Raw genomic sequence first — 26,017 nt, forward strand, 5'->3', positions numbered from 1 at the left:
TTATAAGAAATGCCGCATTACTTTGCAGTACTTTTCCATAACTCGTCCATAATAATTCTGATGAGAGTATTCTTGCTTCTCTGAACGAAAAAAAAAAACGGGCGATGTCCTCTCTCATTGTGATTCATATTTCTGCGTAACCATGTTGTTCCACATTACGTAGTAAATAATATATTAGAGCTCGTAGACTTGTTTCAATTGCAGTAAAAGGATTTTCATCTACACGCACGGGAGCTAATCAAATTCTTAGCATTATACCTTCCATTTTGTATGATCTGTATTGTCTTCGACGTTCTTCTACTATATGAAATCTATTGTTTCCGTGTTTACGCCTGTTATTTCCAAATCGCACTTGTATACACGACTCCAAAAGTGCATTACCACATGCGATTCTGCTTTTCGTGCAATAGCGGGCAACTTAGAAAGCTCGGCGATTTGGTTGGTTGCGAATTCGAAAGGCGTTGAACCAAACCTCAATTTTGTAACAAATATATCAGTGTGGCAAACTGCAAATAACAGAATAAAACCAATTATTAAAAATGACAATTTTATTATCGTGGCGGAGTTGGATGACATCCAAAATTACAACATGATCTTACTTAAGCAGTTCAAACAAGATGAATGGCAAGAAACATATATCACAGGAAAGCATTTATCTCTTCCCCCGCTATAAAAAAAATCTCATAAAAAAGAAAATAGTTACATAATGTGAAGGTTTAATGTAAAAGCCTCACCAAATACTTTGAAATTTGACGACGGAAAGGCAACAACAACTGAACCGAAGTGCATGTGAATGAATTGTGCACAGATATTGCAGACGTTAAAATGAGGATACGGGTTTCGAATTTTTTAAAAAAAAGTTGGGTGGGGCACGTGCCCCTCCAAACCTTTGATCACGAAATATGAAAAGTGCTAGTAACACTATGTCAAATGTGTGTAAAGGGCATGAAGAATTGTAACGAAACTTTGTGTATGGACAATACGCAAAAAACAAAGGAATACGGTTTTTGAATTTTCTGCGGAAAACGGTTTCAGGGGGCTAAAGAACTCACCCCAAACTTTTGAAAGTTAACGCCCGAAAGATAAGAAGTGAACCGAAGTGGATGAAATTTTGAACACATATTGTAGACATAAAATGTGGATATATGGGTTTCGTATTTACCTGAAAAAGACGGTTAGTTGGAACACGGCCCCTCCAATCATTTGATCATGAAATATCAAAAGTGATAGTAACTGTATGTCAAATGTGTGTAAAGGGGATGAAGAATTGCAACGAAACTTTGTGTATGGACAATACGCAAGAAATAAACGAATACAGGTTTTCATGTTCTGTGGAAAAACTATTTTAGGGGGCAAAAGTCCCCACGCAAAATTTTTAAAGCTGACGCCCGAAAGGTAAGAAGTAAATGGAAGTTAATGAAATTGTGAACAGAGATTGCAGACCTAAAATGAGGATTGGGATTTCGTATTTTCTTGAAAAAAAATGTTGGGTGGGGCATGGACCCCTCCAAACAGTTGATCACGGAATATGAAAAGTGCTAGTAACACTATGTCAAATGTGTATAAAAGACATGAAGAATTGAAACGAAACTTCAGTACGCAAAAGCGAAGAATACGTTTTTTTTTATTTTCTGCGGAAAAACAGTTTCAGGGGCAAAAGAATCCACCCCAAACTTTTGAAAGATGAGGCTCCAAAGATAAGAAGAAGTGAATCAAAATGAATGAAATTTTGCACAGATATTGTAGTCATAAAATGTGAGTATATTGGCTTCGTATTTACCTGGAAAAGACGGTTAGGTGGGGCACGGATTCCCCAAACATTTGATCACGAAATATCAACAGTTCTAGTAACAGTATGTCAGATGTGTGTAACGACATCAAGAATTACAAAATAACTTCGTGTATGGACCATACGCAAAAAACAAAGGAATATTGTTTTTTTTATTTTCTGTGGAAAAATGATTTTAGGGGTCAAACGTCCCCACGCAACATTTTGAAAGCTGACGCACGAAAGGCAAGAAGAAGTGAACCTAAGTGAATGAAATTCTGAACAGATAGCAGACGTAAAATCAGGATACTCGCTTCGTATTTTCCTGAAAAAAAAGGACCCCCCCAAACCTTTGATCACGAAATATCAAAAGTTCTAGTAACAGTATGTTAGATGTGTGTAACGACATGAAGAATTACAAAATAACTTCGTGTATGGACCATGAGCAAAAAACAAAGGAATATTGTTTTTTTAAGGAATATGGTTTTATTTTACTTTCTACGGAAAAGCGGTTTCAGGAGGCAAAAGTACCTACCCCAAACTTTTCAAAGTTGACGCCTGAAAGACAAAAAGAAGTGAACTGAAGTGAAAGAAATTTTGCACACATATTGTAGACATAAAATATTGGTATACGGGTTTCGTATTTACCTGAAAAAGACGGTTAGGTGGGGAACGGACCCCCCAAACATTTGATCACGAAATATCAAAAGTTCTAGTAACAGTATGTCAGATACGTGTAACGACATCAAGAATTGCAACATAACTTCGTGTATGGACCATACGCAAAAAACAAAGGAATATTGTTTTTTTTAACTTTCTACGAAAAAGCGGTTTCAGGAGACAAAATTACCCACCCCAAACTTTTGAAAATTTACGCCCGAAAGATAAGAAGTGAGCCAAAGTGAATGAAATTTTGCACATATTGTAGACATAAAATGTGCTCATGCAGGTTTCGTATTTACCTAATAAAAAGTTCTGTGGGGTATGGACCTCCCCAAACCTTGGATCACAAAATATGAAAGGTGCTAGTAACACTATGTCAAATGTGTGTAAATGACATAAAAAATTGCAACGAAACTTCAGGTATAGACAATACGCACAAAAGAAAGGAATACCGTTTTGTTTTTACTTTCTACGGGAAAGCGGTATCAGGGAGCAAAAGTACCCAAACTTTTGAAAGTTGACACCCGAAGGATAAGAAGAAGTGAATCAAAATGAATGAAATTTTGCACAGATATTGTAGGCATAAAATGTGAGTATACGGGTTTTGTATTTACCTGAAAAAGACGGTTAGGTGGGGCACGGACCCCCCAAACATTTGATCACGAAATATCAAAAGTTCTAGTAACAGTATGTCAGATACGTGTAACGACATCAAGAATTCCAACATAACTTCGTGTATGGACCATACGCAAAAAACAAAGGAATATTGTTTTTTTTTAACTTTCTACGAAAAAGCGGTTTCAGGAGGCAAAAGTACCCACCCCAAACTTTTGAAAATTTACGCCCGAAAGATAAGAAGTGAACCAAAGTGAATGAAATTTTGCACATATTGTAGACATAAAATGTGCTTATGCGGGTTTCGTATTTACCTGGAAAAGACGGTTAGGTGGTGCACGGACCCCTCCGAACATTTGACCAGGAAATATCAAAAGTGATAGTAACAGTATGTCAGATGTGTGTAAAGGACATGAAGAATTACAACGAAACTTTGTGTATGGACAACACGCAAAAATAAATGAATAAATGGTTTTTATATTCAGTGGAAAAAAACGATTTTAGGGGGCAAAAGCCCCCCCCCCCCGAAATGTTGAAATTTTACGCCCGAAAGGCAAGAAGAAGTAGCCCGACGTTAATGAAATTGCGAATAGATATGGCAGACATCTAATTAAAGAATACGGGTTTCGTATTTTCCTGGAAGAAACGGTTGGGTAGGGACAGGACCCTCCAAACATTTGAACAAGAAATATCAAAACTGCTACTATCAGTATGTCAGATGTGTGTAAAGGACATGACGAATTGCAGCGAAAGTCTCTGTATGGACAATACGCGAAAAATAGACGAATACGAGTTTTTAATTTTCTGCGGAAAAATGGTTTTAGGGGGCAAAAGCTCGCACCGAAAATTTTGAAAGTTGACGCCCGAAAGGCAAATAGAAGTTAACCGAACTGAATGCAATTGTGAACAGATATCGCAGACGTAAAATGAGGGTACAGGTATCGTACTTTCATGGAAAAAACGATTGGGTGGTGTACGGACTTCTCAAAACCTTTGATCATGAAATATGAAAATTTTTAGAAACACTAGGTCAAATGTGTGTAAAGGACATGGAGAATTGCTGCGAAACTTTACGTGCTGACAATACGCAAAAAATAAATGAATGCGGGTTTTTATCTTCTGCGGAAAACGGTTTTAGAAGGCAAAAGCTATCATCCAAAATTTTGAAAGATTACGCCCGAAAGACAAGAAGTGAACCGTAGAGAATGAAATTGTGCACACATAATTTACACACAAAATAAAGGAATATGGATTTCGTATTTTCCTGGAAAAATACGGTTGGGTGGGGCACGGTGCCCTCCAAACATTTGATCACGAAACATTGTAAGCGTTAAAGATACCTCCTGAAATATTATAAAATAGTACATGTACTGTTTGTGCTTACTGTTGATCTTCCAAATTTGAGAAATCGGATGGATACACTTGTGAAACACGGAAGGTCTTATTTTACATATCCAATATCTACACTCAATTTCTTTCGCTTCTGTCCACTTCTTCCGCCCCAGACGCCTCGGTCCACCCAAAAGTTTTTTCTTTGCAGGAAAATACGAAACATGTATTCGTTCATCTTACCTGTACAATATTTGTGCACAATTGCATTCACTTCCGTTCACTTGTTTTTGCCTTTTGGGCGTTAATTTTCAAAATTTTGGGTGGGGCCTATTCTCCTTTACCATTTTTTACAGAAAATAGAAAACGCATTACATTTTTTTGCATATTTTCACTACACAAAATTTTGTTGCAATTCTTTATGTTCTTTAGGCACTTCTGGTATACTGTTATTAGCACTTTTGATATTTCATGATCAAAGACTTGGAGGGGTCCGTGGCCGAACTAACCGTTTTTTCCAGGAAAATACGAAACCCGTATTCCCTCATTTTATGTCTACAATATCTGTGCACAATTTCACTTCGGTCCACTTGTTATTACCTTTCGGGCGTCAACTTTCAAAATTTTGGGTCTGGGTTTTCGCTCCCTAAAACAGCTTTACAGCAGAAAATAAAAATACACGTACTCGTTTATTTTGTGTAGTATCAACCTACCAAATTTTATCAAAATCGGAGTGTTACACTTGGGACGTGTTACTTGTCAGTCATTGTAGAACTATTTTCTTGTTTCTCCATCAATAAAAATTGTCTGACAAGTAAAGGCTCCAAATGGATGAATCGAGTTGCGGGATGAGACGTAGTGCGACTGATAGAGGATATGGAAATATGTATATTTGCAAAATTATAAGGGCTGAACGTCATAGGAAACGGAGGGAGTCAAAATTAATGGGTAGGAAAGCTATGCTATGTTATTGAAATACATCAAATAAACTGTTCAATCATGAAAATAGTGAGAGATTGACAATGCAAACGATGATAGTTTCACATATTGACAGAAGAAGAATGGGCAGAGTAGATCACGAACCTCTGGCGGCACTTTGAAATTCGTCATTTTGAAATCTGTGATAATTTTGGAAATGGAAAGGTAGTGACTTGATATATCAATTAGGGCTAGCATGCTCTCAAAAGTCAATTAAGAACTTTAGTGATCGTAATCTGTACTTATTTGTTAGATTTAGGATAATCGCCATAGTTATTTACGAAAATCTAGGAGACTGATACTCGTATATTGAAAGTTTGGACTATCACGAAAACACATGTAAGTTGAACATGTCCAAAGCCAAGAAAACCTTGAAATTTGATATCCAAGTTTTATATTATTATATTTCCCTGTCGAATATCAAATTTCACTGTTCGTTTTCTTGGTTTGTAGATTTGTGAGTTATTTCTTGTCCATAATACGACTAATAATGCTGAAGGACTCACAAATCAAATTTAGTTCGTACCTTTAGCATTTCTTACAATGAACGTGCAATTGTAGTTCTTAGCCTTTCGAAAATATTAGTATCAATATTTCTTAGTCTTTCTTACAAATATTAGTATCAATAATACAACTCATTAAAAATTATCTTAACGGTAACCCACCGACAAACTGTAAGCAACCCCTGTAAAATGAAATGAAGTATTTCATTTTAACGAACCACGATTATGCTCTTTAGGCTAAGGGAGACTATGATTAAGGCAAGTGAATGTTGATGGAAAGTATGATGGGATGAGAATGTGGAAGGAAATTGAAGTATCCCAAGAAAACCCACACAGGATACGATGGTGTCCACCACAAAATTTCTTGGCTGAGGATCGAACCAGAGGCCCCACGTACCAGAGGCAAGTGTTTACCACTGAGTCACTTTGTCTTCCCCTAATCCCTAAGAGACGCGGGCATCCAGTTAAGAACAACTGACAGAGAAACGTACTTATCATTTTCGCACAAAGGAGACTCCACGAATCCCACATTCTGACCGTTTGTCCTTCTTGTATGTTCGTTTATCACACACAATATTAGTATATCGATACATGTCAGAATCATAGTGTTTCCTCCAAAGTAGGGGCAGGGTAACTTAGTGATATAGCGCTTACTTCTGGTGTGGGATGGACCTCATTCGATCCCAGACTATAAAATTTGTAGTGGATACCATCGTATCCGTGAGATTACTCGGAATTATCCTGTTTTCTCCTACATTCCCATTCACAAATTATTTCCCAAAAATTAGCTTCCATCTATTACATCTCTTTATTATTGGATCGGATTTCAGTTTACCATCCCTTCGGTAGCAAAATTACGTGAGATATAGAGCTACTGATTAACGTGAGATAAGAACTGCTTGCGCTCCCGCCGCGAATCGGAGCCGGGTCTCCTATGCGAAAGTCGCAGACGCTACCCCATAGCTATGTGTGATCTCTCTGTCTTCATTAGCCTATGAGGCATACCATTTAAACTTTATGGACTTCAAATAATTTCAGTTCTTCCTCGATAGCCAATTCTATACTGAGAAAAAGTAGATCAATCAAATGTGTCCATCTTAGCTTTTTTATAATCTTAATGATGTTCTTGTAACTTTGACCGTGTTCTAAGATACCTGTTAGTTGAAATATCTTATTTAATTGTAGTTAACTTGCCTCGGTCAACGTTTCATAAAATATCCCCATAATTTTTCAATTTATTTGACGTGACCTTTGTGCTGCCTCTGTACCATATCGGGTTGTGCATTAAAGGAAGCCATGGCCAAAAATAATATACATTTCCTTTCCCCCGACTTCGATCCGACATTTTGGTCTAGAGTTACGGCTGTTTTGGGATTTTTCCGACTAGTTTTTGGCTGGTCATAGCGCCAAAAGGAAGCATTGTGCATCCAGGTTGTCTTATCAGGAATGAGCTCTCAAACGTTGTAAGTGTTGTTTTGAAACACCCTCTATATTTCTATCCTGTTTCTGATTAGTTTCTCTTTGCCAATTTATTTCCAATATTCCCAAAACAAACAAAAAGTGTACTAAATTCACTAAATCGCTTTCCCTCTTTGCTTTCTTCTTGTATAGTACTTAATATATATTTATATTGTAATTGACAGAGGTTGCCAATATTGATTGAAATATCTGGTTAAAATTCTATTAGAGGGATTCTCTCTTCAGTACAGAAATACCCTCCTTGCATCCTACCGCCATTTTAGGGGAGATGGGATTAAGTAAGATGGGAATTCCCATATCGCCTAAAATGGTACACATTCTTATTTTGGAGATATAAGTGGCTGATAAATCGTTAAGCGAGGTGGGATTAGGCTAGGTGGGATGGACTCATCTGAAAAGGTAAGGGTACGGTAGGTAGCGGCATGACGTCACGCCGTCCCCCATGCCTACCTTTGCCCATTGTAATTGCTTAGGAAGTGGGAGGACGCCCTACACGGTTTTTTGGAGGTGGGGATAGGGTCCCCCGCGTTCCCACGCACTTTAACCATTGTTGCTAAGTATTAATTGCTGTGAGGACTAACGAAAAATATTATGTGATAATAATAATAATAATAATAATAATAATAATATAATAATAATAATAATAATAATAATAATAATATAATAATAATAATAATAATAATAATAATAATAATAATAATAATAATAATAATAATAATAATAAAATATCTGAATGATACAGATATTTTTTCAACTTTTATTACAATTGCTATGGGTTCCCATGAATCTGGTTATATTGTTTTTTTAAGGAATAAAGAGGCTTCAAACAACAATATGATTTGTATAAAAGAAAAAAAACCTTATCAGTTGCTTAAGCACTGACAAGTGACCTTGTTTCTGTTTTTTAAACACAATGTTACGAGGCACAGAAGCCACCACGCCTGCGGTGTGCTTGCTTTCTTTGCCTCAGGCAGCTTCAGTACTAAAATTAAGACTTTGCCTCAGGCAGACAATACTAAAATTCTGTCGATTTATCTGTAGCTATCAGTCAACCACACAGGTTCTTTGAAACGCTGAATTTTACCAGAAAGGTTTTGTCTATCATATAGGAAGCGAACGAGGCCCATCGTACGTTGTAATCCCTTCCCCTCTTTTGCACACTGTGTGAAATTCAACTTGTATACTGTAGTAAGTTACAGAAAAGAGAATGCTATTTTTTAAAAAATGACATTATCGAATAAGATTGACCATTATTACAATATATTCAAGATGAAAAATATTCTTTTAACAGTCGTCGTACTTAGTTGTCTGCACTGAAATTCCCATAATGTGCTTTCTTCTTTTCTAATATGAGCTCCGAGCTGTTCGTGGCTAAGTGGTTAGCGTACGTGCCTTTGGCGTGAGATACCCGGGTTCGATTCCGGTGAGAGCTCATGTAGTTCGGGTTTCTCAATTAATAAGTAGGTCCCGTCTTATATAGCCTCGTCTTATATATATGCTGAAAGGGACGACAAAATCAACTCAACTCATATTGAGCACCATAGGAGATATAACTCCCAGGTGAATTTTGTCCCTGGAAAACCTCCAAAAATTATCGAAGGTACGAAATATGTCTGCAATGCAACATGTCCATCATTTCCAACTGTATGCTCTGTGATCTAGTTTGCTTTTCATGTTTTCAGTAAACTAGAAAGACAAAAGGAAGAATAGAGGCTTTCTTCAAGAAAATTGTGTTCGAGGTTGGGGATCACACAGGCTCGTATCCACGGGGAGTCTTGCGGGCCGGGCTCTCCCTAAATTTTTACATTAGAATGATTTATGAGCATAAAAGTAGTCAGCCATTAGGATTTTTTGTTTTAGGATGATACCAGATTCGACTCCTTTGCAGGTCTCGTCTCATACAAATTCGTTGAAAAACCTCTAAACATGTGCTATACTAGTATGCGAACTAAAGTTTTGTTTTTAGCAAAAGAGAGAGAAATTTCTTGCTTTAGACTCTGCCCTGTAATCCAGCTTTTCTGGAGGCGAGCTAGTATGGTTGGGGACGACCTATCAGATTCAAGTTCTGAACCCACATTAAAAAACCTTCCTTTATAACCTTGGTGATGTATAAGGACGAAAAACAAAAATATACTTATAGCTCCAGTAATAGATATTATAGCAAAGATTTAAAAAATAGGTGGTTTTGAAATAGAGAAAGGACAGTACCTGAGCTTTATTAGTATTACTAGCATGTATTACCCGCTTTGCTAAGTTAAAATGAAAATTTAAAAGCACAACTCCGTATTTCGTGTGTTTAGTACCCGTGAAATATGCTGTTTTCGTTTTTAATGGCATCGATTTAAAGAGCATCGGTAAGATTATTGATCATCTCGGCGACCCCAAAAATCATGGATCCGACACCAATAATGGTCATTTTCGGTCATTTATATATATATTTCCTCCTCCCCAATGTTGCGGGCCATGGCAACGAAAGTGTCACTGTTTATCTCAGCGACCCCCTACAAATATGGATTCAGCACTAATTAACAGTCATTTTCCGTTATCTTTAAATATCTCTTCCTCCCTTTCCCCCAAGTTGTGGGGTTGAATTTGAATTTAAACATGATCGAAAGTACCAGTGTTCATCTAAGCGACCCAGAAAACTATAAGTTTGATACTGATAGTGGCCATTATCGATCATTTTATATATCACTTTCTCCCCTTCCCGCAAGTGGCGCAGCTGATTTTGCATTTAAACTGGATCGAAAATGTCACAGTTCATCAGAATGATTCTGAAAACTATGGATTAGGCACTAATATTAGTCATTTTCGATTATTATTATTATTATATATAACTCCCCCTCCCCCGTGCTACGGCACACGAAATCAGAATTGTCACTGTTAATCTCAGCTACTCCTAAAACTATTGATTCGACACTAATATTACTCAGTGTCGATCATTTTTAAACGTTTATCCCCCTCTTCTCCATTCTACCCTCCCCCTTCCCAACTATTAAGGCTGAACTTGGATTGAAACAGCATCAGAAGTGTCACTGTTTGTCTCATCGGACCCGAAAACTATGGATTCAACATAAATATCGGTCATTTTTGATCATTTTTAAATTTCTCTCCCTCTCGCCCTCCCTTACGTTGCTTCGTCAAAGTGAAAAGTCTAAAGTAATCCCTGCCCCTAAACTCATGTATATTGAAAATTTGATTTAGATCGCTTGGGTGGTTCAAGAGTGATGAAGTCACAGAGACAGACATTTTTTTTCATTTTTTACCTATATATGCCCCCTCTCCCTCTCCTACATTGGCTCGTCAAAGTGAAACGATAAAAACACACCCAAGGTCCGACCCTCATATTTGTTGAAAATTAGATCGAGATTGGTTGGGTGGTTAAAAGTTATTAGGTTTTATAAGTTTCTATTTAGACGTCACCCTCCCCTTCCCCTAGGATGTACCATTAAAGCGAAATTACAAAAATGTTTCCAGATCCAAACCTCATATATCTTGAAAATTTGATTGCGATCGGTCGGATATTCAAGACATAGTTCAAGAGTTATTAAGTTACAAAAATAGTGGCTTTCAGTCTTATATAAATTTATTTTTATATATATCTCTCCTCCTTCTCCGCCCCCACGTTGCTTAGTCAAATTTAAGTAACGCGATCCCAGGCCTGAACCTCATCTATGTTGAAAATTTTATCAAAATCGGTCGAGTGGTTCAGGAATTATTAAATTTTATTTATTTTTACACCCCCCCTAAGTTCTACCATCAAAGTGAATAGCCTAAAACCAGCCCAGCCGTAAAACTCATCCATGTTTCAAATTAGATTAAGATCAGTGAGGTGGCCCGGGAGATTTAGAGTCACAAACAGTGTTTCTCAATTATATATATATATATATATATATATATATATATATATATATATATATATATATATATATATATTAGTAGTGTCGAATCTAGATTTTTTCCTATGGGGGCAACGTAAAATTTTACGGCACATTCCACCAGCCTCCCTTCCAACAGAACGGCGAATGCATCGTTTTTACCACTAGCAATCCTCTACATTGAGACTTTTCCCAAATAGAAGGAAAAAAGTTTGAAAGGCCGGATCGGGACAGTGAAGAGAAGAGTGGCAGTGTTGGGCAAATTTCAATTGAATTGACAATTAACAATTAATCTGTAAATTTAATGGTTAATTGCAATTGACAACGAAAGTAAGTAATGATTAATTGTTAATTGCAGTTGGCCACTAATAAAGGAGAATCAATTGCAATTAATCAATCGATTGAAAGTAATTGCAGTGGAAAGTAATTGCAATTGAATTCAGTCATTCAATTGCAATTGAAATTAATTATTAATTAATTCAATTGCAATTTTTGATTTCCACAGCAATTACTTTCAATTGATTGATCAATTGCAATTGATTTTCACTGATTAATTTTCAACACTGTAGTTCAGAGAGAGTGTGGGGCAATGAAAACTTTAGCCACGACCAACTGACCCACCACCCATTGTGACCCATGACCCACCGTGACCCACTCTGTGTCACCACCCACCATTAACCACTGTCACACACTGTGACCCAAGAGCCACCGAAACCCATTGTCATCAACTCTGACCCAAGAATCATGCTCATTCTCTACTGACTAAAGTGTTTAAACTTGTAATAAAACAGGGCTATGAAATTATCACTTATTGGAGTTTGAATTTCTGCGATCAATCACTCAAGCACCGCTCTATTACAATAACGGTGAATCTGACCTTTCTAATATAAATAAATAGAGTTTCCTTGAGTGTCTGTCTCTCTATCTTTGTGCGGCCCGTGGACCAAACGAGTGGACGAGTTTTCAAAATTTGGTGGCGGGTAGCTTGGTCTAGGCCACACATCAAGACGAAGAGTTTTTTTTCAACCGGGACCGGCCTGGGAACCAGACAAGTTGGCCGAGAGTTACCAAATTTTGGACACGGATACCTTCGTTCAGGTCCCAGACCAAGGCGAAGCGTTTTTGACTAAATTCGAACCAGGAGGCTCTCAGGAGAGCGTTAACCTAGACATGTAAAAGTCGAAGAAAATGACCGATATTAGTGTCGATTTCATAGTTTTCGCGGTCGCTGAGATCAATGGTGATACTTTCATTAGCGATGATTTTCTAATTCAGCCACCATTGTATGCGAGCCGGGAGTCACCGGGGTGGAGAATTGCGAGACATGTAAAAATAATGTAAACTGACCGATATTAGTCTCAAATCAATAGTTTTCACTCTCGCTGAGATGAATGGTGATACTCACACAGGCGTTGACTTTCAAATACTGCCCTCATCGGCTGCTGGTCAGAAACGTGTTTTTTTCAAAATTGGCACCAGAGGATCAGAGGGGCTTTTATCGGAATATGTAAAAGTAGTAGAAAATGGCAGATTTTAGTGTCACATTCATAGTTTTCGCGGTATCGGCTGGAGGCCAGAGGCGATTTTTTCACAATTCGAACCAAGGGGGTCTCAGGGGGCGTTTACCGGGGCATGTAAAAGTAATAGAAAATGACCAATATTTGTGTCGAATCCATATTTATCGGGATTGCTCAGATGTATAGTGACAACCCCGATAGTGTTTACGTTCAAATTCAGCCCCCATCGGCCTTCCCAATGAAAACACATGTATATATATTATTTTGTTTTCCATGTAGTTAACATTAATGTCATAGTAGATTAAATGATAAAATTCGAATTAGTAATTCTGTTTTACATTGCTCCATACATACACTGGAGCATATCTCGGGGGGGATTAAGGGAACATGTCCCCTGCAATCTTGGAACTGGGGAGATTGTCCTCCCCAATAATCCTATTTAAAATGTGTTTTTTGGGAGAGAAATTTGATTATTTGTGTTCGATCGCTAGAAAGGAAAGTGGGAAAAATTAATGTCCACTCAGAATAAGCCTCAAATCTGCCCGCATCCTAATGTTGAAGACAATTCTGCTCCCCTGATCCTTTACAGCATTGTTTCTCGGCTACAGAAATATTTTGAACATCGCTATATATGTATATATATATATATATATATATATATATATATATATATATATATATATATATATATAATATGGGAACGAACTTACCGCCCCCCCCAATGTTAAAGACAGATTTGCGCTGTTGCATACATACCTGTCGTTTCTTGTTTCTTTTTGTTCATGAACTCAAAATCCTGGACAAAGCTTGCATACATTTCTCGCTATGCATTTTGCTTTTCAATTCTGTCCTTGAAAGAGTATGTTATCTTATCCCATATGCAAAGTCTACATTCCACAAGTGCAATAACGGTTAAAATATCGAATGGAAAAATTCCTGCCATCTCTAAAAATCTAAGGGAAACTAGAAAGGTAAGAATGCAATAATACACAACCTTTTCATCCAGTCACTGTAACTAAACTGCAGAACTCTATCAGGGGGTCGATCCCGGTACAAAGGGGAGAGGGAAAACTTGGATACATAGCTTTGGTCTTTGTTTTCAATCGCCATTCTACACATTATTTTTTAAAATGAGAGATTTGGGATATTTTTGGAAGTGAGAGAAAAAATCTGTAACAAGTGAAGCATGAAATCACATCCCTATTGTTGAGATCACAATCAAGAAAATACCGAGTGAATAACTTGTCCTGGGAGCTTGGGAAAGAGTGTTTGATTGTGTTGGTTTCGTTTCAAAATAATAATTCTACTTTGACTTGTCAAAAAATATTGTATTCAATCATTGCTTATGGAGTGGAACCGGGAAAAATGATTTGCACACAATTCTAATAAAAATAAAAGGAAGTTATAATAATCAGGATTTATCCATATGCTTATGTTCACAGTGTATGAAAATTTGAAAATTACGCTTAAATTAATTTCCAGAATGTATTGAAATTTAAATGCATTAATAGATTAAAACATATACCATTAAAGAGTGTGTGTGTGTGACAGAGACAGAAAAAGAAGAAAAATTAAAAATTAGTGGAAAATAATCAAGAAATTGGTTATCTAAATTTCCTATATTCTATTTGGTAATATCTATTTAGAGAGAAACCAATACTCTTCAAACTTCCCACATTTTATACTTATTTAATAAAGGGAATTAGCTACTCCAAAACAGAGACTGTAAAAAATAATAAGCTGTTCCGAAGTTGTTTATAGGACAAGATAATAATAATATTCTTATACAATTATAATAGAAAAACTGGAAACAACGAAATTCCAAAGACAAGAAACGAAACAAAAATACACAGCGCCTTGTTACTCAGTATCTTCATCTAACCCGTTGGCCGGCCGACATTATCGGCCACATTTGCATCCAATCATAAGAAAACATTGCCACAGAGAAAATCAGTGTCGGCGATACCGCCGACATTATCGAGGGCTTGGTGGACAGCATCTGCGTGTCGGAGGATCGGCCGACAATATCGGTGGCGTGTGTAAGCTACGATTTGAGTACATTGAAGTCGATTTCACCGCTGACATTATCGATGCTTCCACCGATATTATCGTTACCGTGTGCAAACGCACTAAGACTTCTATGTGATCTATATGTAAACTTTTGTCAGTTGATGCAAAAAATAAGTAAGTTTGTTCTACGCTCTACAGTTCGAAACTGATTTTGTAAGGTGAACAGACTTCCCTCACTTGAAAACAACATAGACACAGTTTCTGAAACTTTCGTTCGTTGTTAGCTGCAATATTCCTGTACAGGTAATTATTCGCGGAGATGTTTACATAGAATGAAGGAAATCTTTACGATCTATGAAGAAGGAGAAAACAGACTTTACTCTTATTTGCTGTCAATCTGCATTCCATCGGTTTCTTTTTCTCCGCGAACAACCCTAAGTTCACGCACGTGACCTAGCGAGGGCAGAGAGAGAAGGAAATCTACCTGGTTAGATTCCTATCTGCTGTTCTGTACTGTTGCAAATTGCAGCCAATATCTTAAAGAGTTTTTAAATGAAAGAAAATTAAGTTTTAATTAGCGCGCTATAATGTTACCTTAGCAAGAAAAAGTAAAAGTGAACATGCAATATTAATCCTAATAAACATTTGGCGAATTTTGAACTCTATAAAATAAATAGTTTTTATAAAATTTTTGAAAGAAATATGTTATGTTATTATATATATAACGTTCCCCTCGCGTTCTCTCTCAGTTTTACCCCGATTATATATGAGAATTAACATTTCCCTTTATACTTATTATAGAAATAACAAAATAGATATTCAGAATAGTTTTGGTTTTCAAACACTTAATGCCAAGAAGCAAGCATATCTCCATGAAATAAGCATATCGTTTTGTTTGTTTCTTTCTTTCTTGACTCTTCTATCTATCTATCTAGTCGATCGCCTGAAGGCAAAACATTGCATAACCAACAAGCTGATTCGACACGTGCCAACGACAGAATGAAAGTCTTGATTTTAGTACTGAAGCTACACTCAGGCAAAAAAAGCAAAATGCCCGCAGGCTTCTATGCCTCGTAACATTGTGTTAAAAAGAAAAACAGACACAAGGTCAGTTGTCAGTTGCTTAGTTCTTCGTAAAACAGCTAATAAGACTTTTATACAAATCCCTGTTGTTTGAAGCCTCTTTATTCCTTATAAAAACAATATATCCAGATTCACGGGAGCCCACAGGGAGTGCAATAGAAAGTTAAATAATATCCTCATCATTCAGATCCTTTATTATTATTATTATTATTATTATTATTATTATTAGTAGTAGTAGTAGTAGTAGTAGTAGTAGTAGTAGTGGTGGTAGTAGTAGTAGTAATGGTAGTAGTATTAATATTACTACAGAATATTTTTCGTTAGTGCTCACAGCAATTTATACTTAGCAGCATTGGTAAAAGTGCTTCGGAATGCAGGGGACGCCGTCCCCCACCTTCAAAAATTTGTACGGCGTCACCCCAGGTCGTAAGAAATTACAATGGGCAAAGATAGGCATGGGGGACGGCCTGACGTCATGCCGCTACCTACCGTTTCCCTACCTTTTCAGATTCACTTTATCTTTGAGTTGAGTTGAGTTGATTATGAGTTCATCGTCCCGTTCAGCAGCGAGGCTATATAAGACGTGGACCTACTGATTAACGTGGAATCCGAACTACATGTGTTCCCGTCGGGAGTCGAACCCGGGTCTCCCGCGCCAAAGGCGCGAACGCTAAACGCTTCGCCACGGAGGAGCTCTCACTTTATCTTTGCTTAGCAGGAAATCGATACAAGCATTAGTAGGACAGTTACGCTTTATTGATAAAAATCGTAATTTGGCAGTTATTAAAAACAACATTTCTGTGTCTAGAGGTAGAAGACAGGGGACTATGGAAGTTACTATTGCCACGTACAAAAATGAAACCGGTATTCAACACTCACTACGTATAATTCAAGGATTTTTTTAAAAAAAAGCGGAATGCTTACACCTTTTCAAAAGTAAAATTAAAATAATTACTAAGAAATACATTCATTGAAAAACTTACGGAAGGCAAGTCCACCGTCTTAAATTCGCTTGAGAGCGTTCAAAATTCAAATAAAGTTAACGCATGAGAATGTTTTCTACTGTTTTGGCGTATGCAATTCTATGTTAAATAAAACTACATACACTATTTGATAACAGAAGTATCTTTAGAAATACAGTATCAAATAAATCAAACTTTTCGAGGAGGTTTTGTCTGAAGATACATACAAATATTGAAAATAGTTTAAAAATTTACATAATGCAAAAATACTATTTTATCGCGTATGAACTCGAGGCTTCTAGAACAGTAAGTTCTGACAACATATTAACACCGCAGAACCAGGATATGATCAAGGGATGGACTAAACCATAGTTTCCAACTTTACCCAGTGTAATTAAAGTAGGGTTGAAACACACTCTATCCACTTTATACCTGAGCCTCATGCGGGGCTGTAGCCCCTATAAAATTCCATTCGATCGCGCCTTTTGAAACCAATTCATATTTCATAACTTCATACTGAATCTATTGAAATCTTACTACATAATAATTATCGAGTGTCTACACTTTTTCTATTAAAGCTCATTATATATTCTATCATAATATAAATTGTCACTCATGTAGTGTGTGCTAATGTAACTTGGGATGCGCACGAGACAAGATTTGTGGCTGTCTCGTCTCGAAAATGTGCTAAAAAGCCATGTCTCGACTCGAAAAATGTATATTTCCCTATTGCAAGGGCCGTGACGACTCGAACTTTGTCAGAAAAACTCTGTCTCAATTCGTCTAGTGCGCATCCCTAAATGTAACTCATGACAAAAATGTTTTGTTTTAAAACAAAATTAAACGGTTGAGGTGGACTCTGCCGAGTAGAAGACATGCAATTTATTAAATCACCTCGCAACCCACTAGGCCGCACTCTTACACTCTTCACCTTTTTCCCATGCTATCTAAAGTATCGGCTAATCTTACATTTGCATTACCGATGCGGGTTTTCTAACAAGAATTACTATGTTGCAACTTAATTTGGATGTAAAATCCTGACTTATTTAGCATTTAAGAACTTCGCAGTGCGCATTAAAATCATGACAGAAATATAGTTAAATCCCAGTTTCAAATTTCATGTCTACCTTGCATCCAAATACTTGTGCTGTGATTTCTTTCAATGTTGGTAGGAGCCGAAAGTTCCAATTAATCCCAATTTTTCGCTTTAATTCCCTCTATTTTTTCATAAAATTTTAAAGAAATATTATTATTAACAAGCAACACTTCTGAAGTGTAACACTCCGATTTTGATAAAATATAGATACTACACATGAAATAAACGAATACGTGTTTCTTATTCGTAAGTAAGCCGAATTAAACGATTCGGATTACTTACTTATTCGTAAAACCAAGTAAACCGAAGTAAACGAAATTTTACACACATATTGCAGACATAAAATGAGGGAACACGTGTTTCGTATTTTCCTGGAAAAACGGCTAGGAGGAGAATGGACCCCTCTAAAACTTTCATCACGAAATATTGAAAGTGATAGTAACAATATGACAAATATGTGTAAAGGACGCAAAAAATTGCCACGAAACTGTGTGTATGAACAATATACCAAAAAAATGAACATGGTTTTTTATTTTGTGTTAAAAAACGGTTTCAGGGGGCAAAAGCCATCACCCAAAATTTTGAAAGCTAAGGCCCGGAAGGCCAGAGGAAGTGAATCGAAGTGATTGAAATTGTGCGCAGATATTGTCGACATAAAATGACGAAATACCTTTTTCTTATTTTCCTGATAAAAAGAAAACCGTTTAGGTAGGACACACACCCAATCCAGAACTTTCGTCGTGAAATATCAAAACTGCTAATAACAGAAGCGCTAGAAGAATTGGAACGACACATTGTGTAGGGACAATACGCATAAAATAAACGAATACGGTTTTTCTTTTGTTTTCTGCGGAAATACGGTTTTAGGGGGCGAAAGCCCCCATCCCAAATTTTGAAATTTGAGACAACAAAATGCAAGAAGTGCACCGAATTGAATAAAATTGTGCGCAGATACTGTAGACGAAAACTGAGATAATTGGGTTTCGTATTTCCCTGGAAAAAGCGGTTGAGTGAGAGACGGACCTTCTAAACTGTTCTTATGGAATATCAAAAGTGGAAATAAGCATACGCAAAAGTTCCTAAAGAATATGGAGAATTACAACGAAACTTCGTAAAGGGACTATTTGCAAAACAATATTTGAAACATGTTTTAACTTTTGCGGAAAAACAGTGTTGGGGCCTAGGTCCCATCCGAAGAAAAAGGAAATATAGCTCAGGAAGGAGTGGACCCAATCAATTCAAATTGTGTGTAGATATTATGTGTAAAATAACGACTCTCGTGTTTCTCAAGTGTCCCTATCGGTTTTCCTTCAAATTTGGCATATCAATAGCAAACTGGATATAAATCGACACGTACGACACGTATTTTTCTTCATGCCGAAAAAACATTCCAAGGGTTAAAGGTGCCTCCTGAAATACTATACAATAAGCTACACTGTTTGTGTTTGCTGTTACTTGATCTGCCAAATTTGAAGAAATCGAATGGAGGCACGACACTTATCAAACACGAAAGGCCATATTTTACATATCCAGTATCTTTCTTTCGCTTCGGTCCACTCCTCCCGCAACTCAACGCCTCAGTTCACTCAAAAGTTTTTTTTTCTTTCAGGAAAATACGAAACACGTATTCCCTCACCTTACTTCTTCAATATTAGTGCACATTTCATTTACTTCGGTCAACTTCTTCTTGTCTTTTGTGGTCAAATTCCAAAATTATGGACGGAGGCTTCCCCCCAAAAAACTGTTATTAACCAAAATTTAAAAAAATGTATTAGTTTATTTTTGCGTATTGTCCATACACGAAGTTTGATGCAATTCTTCATTACCGTTACACACATTTGATATAGTGTTACAAGATATTTTGATATTTCGTAATGAAAGGTTTGGAGAAGTCCGTGCCCCACCTAACCGCTTTTTCCAGGAAAATACGCAAACCGCACTCCCTAATTTTTTGTCTACAATATCTGTCCAAATTTCAGTCACTTCAGTTCACTTTTTACCTTTCAAGCGTCAACTTTCGGAATTTTGTTTTTGGGTTTTTTGCCCCTAAAACCGTCTTTCCGCAAAAAAGAAAACAACATATGCCTTTATTTTTTTCTATACAAAAAGTCTTGTTCCAATTCTTCATCTCCTTTACGCACATCTGACATACTGTTACTAGCAATTTTTATTTTTTGTGATCAAAGGTTTGGAGGAGTCGGTGCCAATCCCAACCGATTTATCCAGGAAAATACGAAACCCGTATTCACTCACTTTATGTCTATAATATCTGTGCACAATTTCACTCACTTCGGTTAACTTCTTTTTGCCTTTCGAGTGTCAACTTTCAAAATTTTATTTGCGAGTTTTTGCCCCCAAAAACCGTTTTCTCGCCGAACATGAAAAAACCTGTATTCATTAACTTTCTGCGTATTTTCCATTCAAAAAGTTATGTTGCAATTCGTCGTGTCCTTTACACAAATCTGAAATACTGTTACTATCACTTCTGATTTCTCGCGATCAAATATTTGGAGGGGTTAGTGCTCCATCCTAACGTTTCTTCCCGGAAAATACGAAACTCGTATCCTTATTTCACGTCTGCAATATCTGTGCACAATTTAATTCACTTCGACTCACTTCTTATTTCCTCTCGCACGTCAATTTTCAAAATTTTTGGTGGGAGCTTTTTACCCCCTAATACCATTTCTCAGCAGAACATAAAAGAACCCATATTGCTTTGTTTCTGGCGTATTATCCATGAAAAAAGTTTTGTTGCAATTCTTCATGTTCTTTATACACTTCTGAATACTATAACTAGCATTTTAATTTTTTGTGATCAAAGGTTGGGAGGGTCCGTGGCCATTTTCTTCAGGAAAATATAAATACATATCCTCATTTTATGTGTAGAATATCTATGCACATTTGCACTCACTTCAGTTCACTTCGTTTTGCCTTTTGGGCTCAACTTGCAAAATTTAATGTGGTAGCTTTTGCCCCTAAAATAGTTTTCCCGAAGAACTTAGAAAAATCCATATTCGTTAACTTTTTGCGTATTGTCCATGCACTAAGTTATGTTGCAATTCTTAATGTCCTTGACACACATCTGACATACTGTTATCAGCACTTTTGGTATTTTGTGATCAAAGGTTAGGTGGGGTCCGTGCCGCACCCACCTCTTTTTTCCAGGAAAATAGCAAACCCATATTCCCTCATTATATGTCTACAATGTCCGTGCACTATTTCATTCACTTTGGTTCACTTCTTTTTGCCTTTGCGGCGGCAAGTTTCATAATTTTGGGTGAGAGCTTTTGCCCCTAAAACCCTTTTTTCCGCGGAAAATAAACAATATTCATTTATTTCTTTCGTAATGTCCATACATAAAGTTTCATTGCAATTCTTTATGTCCTTTACGAACATCTCAGATACGATTACTAGCACCTTTGATATTAATTCATCAAAGGTTTGGAGGGGTTGGTGCCCCACAAAACCGTTTTTCCAGAAAAATACTAAACCCGTATTCCCCCATTTTATATCTACAATACCTGTGCAAAATTTCTTGCTCTTTTGTTCACTTCTTCTTACCTTTCGGGCGTCAAATTTCAAAATTTTGGGGTAACTTGTTTTGCCCCCTAAAACCGTCTTTGCGAAGGACATAGAAAATCCTGTGTTCCTTTATTTTTTGTATATTATCCATACAAGAAGTTTCGTTTCAATATTTCATGTCCTTTACACACATCTGACTGACATACTGTTATTAGCACTTTTCATTTTTCGTGATCAAAGAGTTGGAGGGATCGGTGCCCCACTCAACCGTTTTTGCAGGACAATACAAAACGCGGATTCCCCAATTTGGTCTACAATATTTGTGCACAATTTCATTCACTTTGGTTCACTTCCTTTTGCCTTTCGGGCATCAACATTCAAAATTTTGGGTTTGAGCTTTTGCCCCCTAAAACCGTTTTCCCGCAGAACTTGAAGAAACCCGTATTCGTTTACTTTTTGCGTGTTGTCCATACACTGAGTTATGTTGCAATTCTTTATGTCTTTTACACACACATCTGACATATTGTGACTAGCACTTTTGATCTTTCGTGATCAAAGGTTTGGAGAGGTTCGTGCCCCACCCAACCGTTTTTTCAATGAAAATACGAAACTGGTATCCTCATTTTACGTATGGAATATCTGTGCAAATTTTTATTCACTTCGGTTTACTTCTTCTGCCTTTCGGTGTTAACTTCCAAAATTTTGGGTGAGAGCTTTCTCCCTCTAATACAGTTTTTCCGCGGAAATTGAAAAACAACATTCACTTATTTTTTGCGTATTGTCCACACACAGTTTCGTTGCAGTTTTTCATGTCCTTTACACACATCTCAGATACGGTTACTAGCACTTTTGATATTTCGTGATCAAAGGTTCGGACGGGTTAGTGCTCCACCAAACCGCTTTTTCCAGAAAATTACAATTCTCCCATTTTATTTCTACGATATCTGTACAAAATTTCTTTCACTTCGGTTCACTTCTTCTTACCTTTCAGGCGTGCAATCGCAAAATTTGCCCCCTAAAACCATCTTTTAGAAGAGCATAGAAAATCGTTTATTCCTTCATTTTTTGCGTATTATCCATGCACCACCCAACCCTTTTTTCCAGGAAAATAATAAACCGTATTTCTTCATTTTACGTCTACAGTATCTGCAGTATCTGTGGAGAGATTCATTCACTTCGGTTCAATTCCTTTTACCTTTCGTGCGTCAGTTTTCAAAACTTTGTGTGTGAGCTTTTGCCCCCTAATACCATTTTTCAGCAGAACATAAAAAACCCATATTGCTTTATTTCTGGCGTATTATCCATACAAAACGTTTTTATCCAGTTCTTCATGTCCTTTATGCACTTCTGACATACTGTTATTAGCATTTTAATTATTTGTGATCAAAGGTTTGGAGGGGTCCGAGTCTCACACGACCATTTTCTCCAGGAAAGTATGAAAACCGTATCCACATTTTATGTCTACAATATCTGTGCACATTTGCACACACTTAGGTTCACTTCTTTTTGCCTTTCGGGCTCAACTTTCAAACTTTGGTGTAGGAGCTTTTGCCCCTTAAAAGTGTTTTTCCGCAGAACTTAGAAAAACCCGTATTCGTTCACGTTTTGCGTATTGTCCATACACTGAGTTATGTTCCAATTCTTAATGTCCTTGACACACATTTGACATAGTGTTATTAGCACTTTTGAAATTTTGTGATCAAAGGATAGTTGGGGGTCCGTGCCGCACCGATCCCTTTTTTCCAGGCAAATAGCAAACCAATATTTCCTCATTTTATGTCTACAATGTCCTTGCACAATGTCATTCACTTCGCTTCACTTCTTTTTGCCCTTCCGGCGGCAAGTTTCATAATTTTGGGTGACAGCTTTTGCCCCTAAAACCGTTTTTCCGCAGAAAATTTTTAAAAATATTTTCCTTTATTTTTTGCATATTGTCCATACTCGCAGTTTGATTCAATTCTTGATGTTCTTTTACACACATCTGACATGCTGTTACCAACACATTTAATTTTTCGTGATCAAAGGTCTGGAGGGGTTCGCGCCCGACCCAACCGTTTTCTCGAGGAAGATACGAAACCCGTATCCTCATTTTACGTGTGCAATACCTTGCTTAATTTCATTCAGTTCGGTTCACTTCTTCTTGCCTTTCGGACGTCAAGTTTAAAAATTTTGGGTTCTAGTTTTTGCCTCTAAATCCGTTTTTCCGAAGAAAATTTAAAAAAGCCTGTATTCGTTTATTTTTTTGCGTATTTTCCATACAAAAAGTTTCGTTGCAATTTTTCATGTCTTTTACACACTTCTGACATACTGTTACTAGCAGTTTTCATATTTCGTGATGAAAGGTTTGGAGGAGTCCGTGCCTCACCCAATCCTTTTTCCAGGAAAATACGAAACTTGTATTCATTTGTTTTACGTCTGCAATATCTGTGCACAATTTCATTGACTTTGGTTGAATTGTTCTTGCCTTTCGGGTGTCAACTTTCACAAATTAGAGTGGGACTTTTATATTAAAACTTACGCAACTTTATGTCCCTTTTTATTTTTTATGACTTTTCTTTTTTTGGTGGTGGTGAGAAGAGAAATGCTTTCCTCTGATATCTGTTTCTTTCCATTGACCTTGTTTGCACTGCTGAAGTAAGATCATTTTGTAACTTCTAATGTCATCCAACTCCGTCACGATAATAAAATTGTCATTTTTAACAATTTGATTTATTCTCTTATTTGCAGTTTGCTACACTGATATATTTATTACAAAATTGATATTTGGTCCAGCGCCTTTCGAATTCGCAACCAACCCAACCGCCGAGCTTATCGGGTTGCCCGCTATTGCAGGAAAAGGATAATTGCAGGTGGTAATGCACTTTTGGAGTCGTGTATACATTTGTCTTTCGTTCTGCTTGAAATTCAGATAGCAATTCATCCATTCTTTCTTCTAATTCGTCTAAATCAACTTCTATTTCTTCATGTTCTGTATTAGCTTCTCCTAATTATTCCAGACATGATTGATATATTTCTTCTTCTTCCTCTTCTTTTCCAGGATTGGGAAACAAATTGTTATAATAGTTTGTGGTTCATGTTCGGAAAACCCATCTTCTTCTGTATTCTTCTCTTCTTCATTGTAAGCCTGTTCTATTACCTGCGAAAACGTGAGATTTGGCAACTCTTCTTCACATGTCCTTTCTTCGACGCTTTCATTTTTTCATCTTCTTTTCCAGGATTGGGAAAAAAATTGTTAAGCCAATTTTGTAGCTCATTTTCGTAAATTTCTTCTTCTTCAGTCTTCTTCTCTTCCTCATTGCAAACTTCTCCTATTATCTGCAAAAACGTAAGATTCAGCAACTCTTCTTCATTTGTCCTTTCTTCGACGTCTTCTTCTGCTTCTTCTTTTAACGATTTTTATTTTTCTCAATACAGAAGGATGCTTCCTTTTCCCCTTCCTGTGTTATCATTCTATCACATCCACTTTCTGATATTTCTTTATATTTCTTTTATTCTTCATCTTCATCTTTTGCTTCTTCTCCAATTTTTTAATTTCCTTAAGCGCATGTCTTTCTTCTTCTTCTCCTCCTCCTTCTTCTTCTTCTTCGTTGGCAATGGCAATCATCTCTTCTTCTGCTCATTCAATTTTATTAAATACATCTCTTTCTACTTCTTCATCTTGAGTAAATGCATTTGTTGGTAATCCTTCAGTTTCCTTATGTGTTCCTTTCTTCTTCCTTTCAGCATCATCATCTTCTTTTTCTTCTTCCTCATGGACTCCTTTCTTCTTCTTATGATCATCTTTTTCTTCTATCCCAAGTACCTCATCTACTTCCCTTAGAAGAACTTGCCTCTCGTAATTTGGTATGTCTTCTTCTTCTTCTTCTTCTTCTTCCATGTCGTTAATAAAGACGGTAGTCTCTTAATAATTCTTGTGTACTCTTATTTTCCATTTAATTCCCCCTAAATGTATATAATTAATTGAAAAAGATATTTTCCTACGTGTGTATGTATATGTAACTATGTATACAACATATATATATATATTAAAAGGATATGTAGTTATGTAAAAGCCGGGAATATATAAATAGTTAGACAAAAGGGGTAACAATATCAATAAGGATACGGATAACGAATATACGCGTATTTTTCGTTATTTGTTTTCAACCTAAAATAAAAAAGAAATGCATCTCATTACTTATGACCATATTCGAAATAAATATAAACAGTATATATAGATTTCAATTCGTTATACGGAAAGACAGAAATTTCAAGAAAAACAAAAAGCATACCTTTTAAGTAGTTAAAATGATTTTTTTAAAACTTCTTTCGAATTCCACGGTAGTGAATCAAATGTATATTCACAGTTTGCTTCAAATGTGTTGTCTAGTGTACAAACGTTATGTACATTCTTTCAGAGTTTCAATGACCAGAAAAATATGTATTTGATACTAATATCGTCCATTTTACAGCGTAAGGAGCATATTTGTGGGATGTTAAACTGGAAGATTTCATCTCGCTCGCTCTCTCTCTCTCTCTCTCTCTCTCTCTTACGTGAATATGAGGTCTAAATGATTGCAAAAAAAATCACTTAACTCACTATGATGTTCTCATTCCCTAAAAAATAAAAAAAAA

The 26,017-nt window shown here is 36.6% G+C and overlaps 1 protein-coding gene across 1 annotated transcript in view; it reads right to left on the reverse strand.

Moving 5' to 3' along the window:
- LOC145692176 (methyl farnesoate epoxidase-like) overlaps positions 1–25,280 on the reverse strand; it is a 114,118-nt gene extending 88,838 nt beyond the window's left edge. Inside the window, exons 1-2 of the mRNA XM_081767474.1 lie at positions 25,206–25,280; positions 24,540–24,718 (exon numbers count right to left, since the gene is read on the reverse strand). Of these exons, the coding sequence (XP_081623600.1) occupies positions 24,540–24,718; positions 25,206–25,280 (254 nt within the window). The remainder of the gene's footprint in view (positions 1–24,539; positions 24,719–25,205) is intronic.
- Between the last annotated feature and the right edge of the window lie 737 nt (positions 25,281–26,017).

This window comes from Thermobia domestica, chromosome 8 (assembly GCF_964235325.1).
Source record: "Thermobia domestica chromosome 8, izTheDome1.hap1.1, whole genome shotgun sequence".
Classification (NCBI taxonomy): domain Eukaryota; kingdom Metazoa; phylum Arthropoda; class Insecta; order Zygentoma; family Lepismatidae; genus Thermobia; species Thermobia domestica.